Source organism: Punica granatum, chromosome 2 (assembly GCF_007655135.1).
Source record: "Punica granatum isolate Tunisia-2019 chromosome 2, ASM765513v2, whole genome shotgun sequence".
NCBI classification, from domain to species: Eukaryota; Viridiplantae; Streptophyta; class Magnoliopsida; order Myrtales; family Lythraceae; genus Punica; species Punica granatum.
Window position 1 is genome coordinate 24800567 of NC_045128.1, and position 8483 is coordinate 24809049.

The 8483-nt window shown below is 40.0% G+C and overlaps 1 protein-coding gene across 1 annotated transcript; it reads left to right on the top strand.

Annotated features, from left to right (window-relative positions):
- Positions 1-270: 270 nt before the first annotated feature.
- LOC116196491 (2-isopropylmalate synthase 2, chloroplastic-like) lies at positions 271-7445 on the top strand. The gene is made up of 12 exons (XM_031526232.1): positions 271-1082; positions 2060-2273; positions 2355-2435; positions 2874-2966; positions 3041-3127; positions 3554-3654; positions 3873-3906; positions 4006-4080; positions 4518-4601; positions 4810-4944; positions 6269-6414; positions 6981-7445. The coding sequence occupies exons 1-12, from the start codon at positions 379-381 to the stop codon at positions 7114-7116; spliced, it is 1890 nt and encodes a 629-aa protein (XP_031382092.1). The 5' UTR covers positions 271-378; the 3' UTR covers positions 7117-7445.
- Positions 7446-8483: the final 1038 nt, after the last annotated feature.

Consider the following 8483-nt stretch of genomic DNA (forward strand, 5'->3'; position numbering starts at 1 on the left):
TAATAATTTTTTTTGGCCATTATCAGCATAATAATTTTACAATTTTTTTTGGCAAGAAATAATTATATGATTATATCATTTACTTATTATTTAAAAAGTATTAATTTAAATAATTCGACGTTTGTTCCGTTTAATTAAGATTTCGAATATTCACATTGCGAGAATTTTTTAATGGGTGAACCTGATTCTACCGAGTTTGTTGATATTTAATTGGACTTTCGAATATAGGAAAAAAAAAAATTCCCATTCTGACGGTCTGAGTCAGAGCCGGCCAGCCATCCCTCACTGTCGCGCTTAATACCTCTCTCGCTCACTCTCTCCCTTGCTGTCTTCTTCCTGCTTTCAACTCAACTCAGTCTCCCCTTCGCAGCGCCTCCCATGGCGTCTTCTGTCATCACAAGCCCTAAGGTTTCCCCTACCCACTTCTCCTCTTTCCCCCACCGGAGCTCCTCTCTCCTTCTCCGTCACTTCCACTTACCCAGACCCTTCATTACCCCAACAGGGACCCCTCTCTTTCTCTACAGAACCGGCTCCTCCTCCGCCGCCGCCATCAAATGCTCTTCCACTCCCACCCCGCCGCCACCCTCCCGCCGCCCCGAATACATCCCCAACCGCATCTCCGACCCCAACTACGTCCGCATTTTCGACACCACCCTCAGGGACGGCGAGCAGTCCCCCGGGGCCACCATGACCTCCAAGGAGAAGCTCGACATCGCCCGGCAGCTGGCGAAGCTCGGGGTCGACATAATCGAGGCCGGATTCCCTGCCTCCTCCAAGGACGACTTCGAGGCCGTGAAGATGATCGCGCAGGAGGTGGGGAACGCGGTCGACAGTGACGGCTACGTTCCGGTTATATGCGGGCTTTCGAGGTGCAATGATAGGGACATCAAGGCTGCGTGGGAGGCTGTGAAGTACGCGAAGAGGCCGAGGATCCACACTTTCATCGCCACGAGCCCAATCCACATGGAGTACAAGCTGAAGAAGAGCAAGGACCAGGTTATCGAGATTGCAAGGAGCATGGTGAGGTATGCGAGAAGCTTGGGTTGCGAGGACGTCGAGTTCAGCCCCGAGGACGCTGGCAGGTTAGGCCCCATTTCCCCGTTTTTTGTTCTTGTGGGTCTATTTAGAAATTGCAGATGATAAACTTAGGATTGAGTTTTTTGTTCCTTATTTTAATTAAGGAACACTTTTTGTCTTTGTGCTTAGGAGGATGTTCTGTTTCATGGTACTATGTTGGAGTCAGCTCATTTTCTAGATGCAAGCCAAACCATGCAGCTGTCCATTTACTAGTGAAACAGGTTACTCATCCTTGTGCTAGTAGAAATGCTAATTAGAAGTGCCATAAGGTCGTTTTTAGCATAACCATGGGTTAATTTTTGCTTGGTTTGTGTTCCTATATCCAGGGGAGTAAATTTGAATTCTTGTACTGTAATTGCGTTTACAAATGTAACAATAATGTTAGTTATCGGGTTTGAGCTACCACTTGCTTACTTGTCTGGAAATAAGTCTTTACTTGAAGGTATGACATTATGGTTTGGTAGTTCACTCCTGTCCCTGGTCCGGCTTGGTCTAGGACAGGCAATCTGAGGAATGGGGGGGGTGGGGGGGGGGGGGGGGGGGGGGGGCGCGCGTAAGGACTCAAACATGTACCATGATAACTCAAACACTATCTTGTCAACAATCGTAATAGTTTTATTAGGATTTCCTGTTGATATATGTGAGATGTGGGATTCCAAGTTCCGGTGAAATTTGTCTAGAATGTTGTTTTAAATACATATTCTTTAATCAATGAAAGGGTCCAATTTTATTAATGGAGCACCAAGAGGGTGCACACTGTACTCAGAAGATTTACAAGAGAAACGCCAAATTGATGGGAATTACTGGGCAATCAGTACCATTTCAAATAAGTAATACATTTTTTAATCATTGAGTGTTTTATGTAGGTCGAACGATATCCTTGAAGTCAATTGAGTTAATAAGATAAGACTTGGAGAACTTAGTTCTCGATTCATGTTTAATTACTATATTACATTACGTATGTTTCTCAATTTCATTTCAGATCTGAAAGAGATTTTCTATATGAGATCCTGGGGGAAGTTATAAAGGCTGGTGCAACGACTTTGAACATACCCGACACTGTGGGTATTACCTTGCCAGAAGAATTTGGGAAACTGATTGCTGACATCAAGGCCAATACCCCTGGAATCGAAAATGTCATCATCTCTACGCATTGTCAGAATGATCTTGGGCTTTCCACTGCCAATACCTTGGCGGTATGATTTTCCTAATTATGGTACATTTTGCTTTCACTGATTTATTTTATGGTAGTTGTGTCTTAATAACTCTTTCCTCAGGGAGCATATGCAGGGGCAAGACAGGTGGAAGTAACTATCAATGGTATTGGTGAAAGAGCTGGGAATGCATCCTTGGAGGAGGTATGAGTTTGAGTTCTGAATGTTTTAGGAGGTGGACAAATAAAGAGAAAGTGATTGTGTATGAATACTTGATAATGGAACAAATTTTCCTTGCTTATTTCATTCCTTCATTTTAACAGATCTTCCTTGCTTATTTCATTCCTCGATTGTCAAATAAATATATGCTTGGTTGACCCCTTTGTCAATTAGGATACTGTCTTGTGGTATCCTTACTGGATTGTGGTAATCTATTTCTGCATCCTGATTTCATGATTTCAACCTTTCTACCATTGAGTTGGAGAAGCAAGTTACTTACATAGGCTTCTTGTAGGACCACTGGCCATCAAACGTGTGTCATGTGGAGATCAGCTTTTATGGGCTTTATTCATCTTTCTTTGACATCTTGTCTTCCTCCAATGCTGACATGCGATGCAAATGTTTATGTCTAAAATGTCTCAGGTTGTAATGGCCATAAAATGCAAAGGAGACCATACGCTGGGAGGTCTGTATACAGGAATAAATACACATCACATCACCCTGACCAGCAAGATGGTATCTTTTATTACCTTTTGTTGTCTCACTTTTTTTTTATTTCATAGCTCAATCTAAAGGATATACATTCGTAGGTGGAGGAGTACTCTGGTTTGCATGTTCAACCACACAAAGCAATTGTTGGAGCCAACGCTTTTGCTCATGAAAGTGGTATTCATCAAGTATGTGGCAATATAAAATTGTCATTTGAGCCTTATACTTGTCGTACTAGAACTACTTGAAGATGGTCAGCAGATCATTTTTTGAATTTTTACGTTATGATTTACATAAAATGTTGCTTGAATTGTCTGTTTATGTAATTTGGTGGTTTTGTCTGGTAATTCTTGTGATCAATCTTGTCCGTTCCATGGTTTGTTAGGTATATTATCCATATGTTGTGGAATCTTCATACTCAAATGAAAAATCCCCTTGAGAGATAATTCTGCAAATTTAATTTAATGATATTGTTGCACTCTTACGTAGTAATAGCACTTCTTTTCTGCTTACAGTGGGTGAGTGTTCTGAATGTTCTCGATTTGTTGTTCGTTTGGCAAATAACTCTTCAGTTTTCTGTCATTCCCCACTGAAGAATAATTCTACATATGTAGGATGGGATGCTTAAACACAAAGGAACATATGAAATAATATCTCCAGAGGATATCGGTCTCGAAAGATCAAATGAAGCTGGTATTGTCCTCGGAAAACTTAGGTATGTCACCTTATGCTAGTGTTTCAGCATATTTTGAGTTCCTTTACTTAATAAGTATTCGTGTTTCTTGAAGTGATAACCAAATCTCTTGGATAATGTATTTCCACATAAGATAATGCCAGTTGGTTTCCTGATCTAGGAACTGTGTTTCTCTATCTACTAAGGTACAAAAAAGTTGTGAACTTAATTTATTCTTTTAATTTGTTTCCTTGGTACAGTGGTCGTCATGCTTTGAAAATGAAACTTATCGAGGTGAGCAACAATTGATCATCTCCTGGGAACATAAAATCTTTATTATTTTCATTGCTGGTCAACTTATTCTTTGTTTTCGATGCTCTTCTGTCTTTTCAGCTGGGCTATGATCTAGAAAGTGAACAATTTGCGAATATTTTCTGGCGTTTTAAAGAAGTGGCTGAGCAGAAAAAGGTAAAATTCTAACTTATTCTGTCTGTTTCTCTCATTTGGATCCAGATTGCCTGATGAAGTTCCTTTTCTCAGCAATGCAATAGTTTACAGTAGTCTTTTTTTCTTTTTTTATTAAAAAAAATTACATTAATCTCCAAAAAGATTATGCTTCATTCAAGTCTCCGTACCCCTCGTCTGCCTTCTCATTTAGTTGCCGTTAGGCCTTAACTAATCTACCACCCATTCACCGCATATACTGTTGAAACAGTAAATATAGCACGCTTGTGATTACATTACAGGCTTTTAAACAGCTAATGATTAGTAATATGCCTGAAGCTTCTTTTTCTTTTAAATAACTTATTTCATTTTCATCCTTGCCATGCAGATCGTAATTATTGGATTCACTTTTTCTCTCTCTTTGATGCTCTTGTCTTTAATACTTGTTTATGGTGTCCCAGCGTGTAACTGATGCTGACATCAGAGCACTCGTATCTGATGAAGTTTTCCAACCAGCAGTTGTATGGAAGCTTCATGATCTTCAGGTTCCTGTTAAATCTATCCTTCTTTAAATGATTCTCAAGTTTACAGCCTTGCTTCACCAACAATGAATCATGGATAATATTTTTCTTTAAATTCCAGTGCTTTGTGATAATATAGACCTGTATCTAAAAATTATTCTGACCAAGATATAACTGCAGCTTTATAATATTGAAGAGAGAAATTGATAGTGAAAAATGTATCTCACTGCAGGTTACTTGTGGGACTCTTGGTCTTTCTACGGCAACTGTTAAGCTGCTTGATGCTGAAGGGAAGGAACATGTTGCTTGTTCTGTAGGCACTGGACCAGTAGATTCTGCCTACAAAGCTGTAGATCTAATCGTGAAGGTTCGATTGAGAAATCACCATTAGATTATTTTTGGCCACCATATTTGCACCACCTCAAATGTTGGTTTCCTTGGTATCATTGCCGTCGCCAATCTATTTCATGGCATGTTTCTGCAACAAGACAATAATTTTTAGGGAAAAGTACAAAAACCTCCCTTGTGGTTTGGGATCGGGACAAATTGCACCATGTGTTTTTGTTTGGGACAATTAGCCTCATGTGGTGTATTTCGTTAGCTATAGGAGGTCAGTTTTTTTTTTTCATTTTTAGTCCTCAATCTTTAGCCTTTTAATCATTTTTTTTCTTTTATCATTTCTATCCTCTACTTTCCTTTTTTTCATTTTAGTCCTAGAAATAAAATCTAAAGGGAAAGAGGGGTCGGGGCCACCACCCGACCCCTCCACCAAGGTCGCTGGTACCCATGGAGGGCGTCAGCGACCTCGTTGGAGGTGTCGGGGTCTCTAATTGGCGGCCTTAGCCCGCAAATCGATCAGGTACTCCAACTCAGAGTCCCCGCTCCATTAGGGGGTTGGGGCCGCCAATCAGTGACCCCGACCCCTCCATCGAGGTCGTCGGTACCCATGGAGGACGCCGGCGACCTCGGTGGAGGGGTTGGGTCGGAGTTTCCGGTCGATTCGGGGATTGGGGCCTTCAATCAGCGACCCCGACCCCTCCTTCCCTTTCTATTTTCTTTCCTAGGACTAAAATGAAAAAATTGAAAGTTGAGAATAGAAATAATAAAAGAAAAAAAATTGAAACCAAAATGATTAAAAGGATAAAGATTGAGGACTAAAAATGAAAAAAAAATAAATTATGTCGTAACCCTCTATGGCTAACAGAGTACATTACAGGGGGCTGATTGTTCCTAAGAAAAGCACAGGGTGCAAGTTGTTTGGACCCCAAACCACAATGGGGTCCGGACCCCAAATCACAATAGGGGGTTTTTGTACTTTTCCCTAATTTTTATTTCATTGGCTGCCATGACAGCCCCTAAGACAGTGAGGGTTATATAGCCCAGGAAACATGACCTTAGTGTATGGGCCCAACCCAAATATAATCAACAGGTCAGGTTGGTAATCAATTTCAGTTTGCAGGTTCATGCCATCAACCAAAAACGTTAAGTTATTTAACAGAAAACAAGCCACCACATCAATGATGCTGGCAATGGAGGCATCCCAGAATTGAGTTAAGAAATTAAATTGAACTAAAATATGTTCAAGGGACTCAAATCGGTCCTGGCCTATAAGTAGTAGGACTAATTTGGCATTCTCCTTTATTGCAAGTACTTCACTAAGTTATAATAGAACATTTCTCCCTTACTTGCAGGCACCGGTGACCCTTCTTGAATATTCCATGAGCGCTGTTACAGAAGGCATTGACGCAATAGCTACTACACGTGTTTTGATTCGAGGAGAGAACAATCTAACGGCTACACATGCTTTAACTGGGGAGCAAGTAAACCGGACATTCAGGTATAAGAACAAGCTTTTGGACTTGAAGGGTTTTCTTTGTTGCATATAGAACTCGTTCCTGGAAGTTTGCATCATCTTACAACTGATTGAACTCAACAAAAGGCCTAAAGAATCTGTTCTTCTACGTTCCAAATCGCCAATCGACAATATAACTTCTGAATTCGGAAGTAATAAAATGGAAGCCTAATATTATTTTGTTTGTGGACAGTTCTTGAGTACTCATTTTCTGGGGTAATTTATAAAAGTCCTTTTACACGCCCATTATCATGTTCCACGTACATATTCTCAGCTTGTCCATCTTATTTTCGCAATGAACCAGGAAAAAACTTCGAAATCTGCATGAACCTTGAAAATCTGTTGGGTGAAGCTTTCTCTTGGTAGACTTGAATCTCTCTTTTAATTCAACTGGTCTCTCTTTACTTACATCTGTTGGATGCAGCATTTTCAGTTGTGAAACTTGGAACTTTCTTCAGTACGACTGTTCTCTCTTTACATGGGTTCAGGAGGCCCAGCTCCCTTTTGTAATATTTCAACTCATAGCAAGTCATTCTTTTCTCGATTTTCAGTGGAACCGGTGCCGGAATGGACATTGTTGTTTCGAGTGTGAAGGCCTATATCGGAGCATTAAACAAGATGCTGGGGTATGTGAACAGTCCATCCACGGCAGTTGAACCTGCCAAAAAAGTCTCCGTGTCTGCTTGAAAACTGAAGCAAAAATAGAGAAGCCAAGTATTGGGGATAACAAGTTCTTAACAATTCCGTTCATGGAGCTTTGATTGCTTTGTTCGGAACCAACAAGCATCAAATCTGCCGAAATCAAGTGGACCAGACTTGGATCTTTTTACATGTAGCTTTTGTGTGTAGGGTGGGTGAGGTCTTAAGCAGAATGTGGAATAGTCTTCGTTGACATATGTGAAGAAAAAACTCGACTTCCAAAATCATTGATTGAGCTGGACTGTAGAATGAATGAGAAGGTTATTGTTCCTGAAGCTGTTTAATCCGAACTATATATATTCTCCTAGCATTTGTCATCGTCCATGCATATTATTTTTCCCAAGTACAAATTCATTCCAGCTTAATCTATCGGGGACCTCCTAAAGCTGAGTGATTTTTCTCGGTATGTCCCATAATATTTGAAAGCTCAATGGGTTCTGGTTGATCAAGTTCGAATCGGTCCGGTGCATTAAGGGAAAGCTGAGTATTTTTCTTGGAGGTCAATCGAGAATTGTCACATTGTATGCTGTCGAAGAACTGGCAGTTAGATATTTCGTGAAACGGAAATTTGTCTTCTTCTTTTTTTATTATTGGATATACTGGGATTCTCACTAGATTATAGACACTGTTGATTCAATATTATTACTTAATACCTGAAGTGCTATATCCAAAATAAGAAGGAAACGTTTGGGGCTGTTTGAGAAATGGAAGTTGTATTCTCTTCAATAGAGCGGTTTATCTTCAATTCGGTGCCTCAGAGTTTTCAGAGCCTAATCGCAGGTCATAGTGCGTCGAACGAATTTCAGTGAACTACCTTATTAAATAATAAGAAACTTATTGTTTTTTAATATAATAAATATTTGTTAAATAATAAGAAAGTTACTTTGATTTTATGTAAGAAACTTATTAATTGAAAATTTAACTAAACTCTTTCTGAATAACAAGTTATCTTGCAAAATAGTAAGAGTTAGCCTCCTTAAAATTGCACTTTTTTTTCTTGATGTGCATCTCGGTATTCGGAAATTCAATGAGCTTTCGACTAATACAATCGAGTCGGTCAACCCATCAAAGGGTAAAACTCTCCAGCGTGAATTTTCTTCATTTACAAGACTTGAACCTGAGATCTTGTCTAAGGAGAATTATATTTAACCGCTTGAACCAACCAACTTTGGTATATAATTATACTTTAAATAAGGCTTTTACCCTAGCAACACCCTAAAATCCTAACTACCAAAAGTGATGGTCTATTGATTCTAACCTTACTCCCATGTGGTTTGCTAACCTAAGGTCTCGGGCGCTATTATTGAAATCGGACCTAACCAACCGATTCGACCAGGAACGGATGCCCCATCCGT

Excerpts from the sequence above, each read along its gene's own strand:
- LOC116196491 (XM_031526232.1), top strand. The coding sequence starts at position 379 with ATGGCGTCTTCTGTCATCACAAGCCCTAAGGTTTCCCCTACCCACTTC. Across the intron at positions 1,083-2,059 it reads AGCCCCGAGGACGCTGGCAG|ATCTGAAAGAGATTTTCTAT; the intron begins GTTAGGCCCCAT and ends ATTTCATTTCAG. Across the intron at positions 4,945-6,268 it reads CTGTAGATCTAATCGTGAAG|GCACCGGTGACCCTTCTTGA; the intron begins GTTCGATTGAGA and ends CCTTACTTGCAG.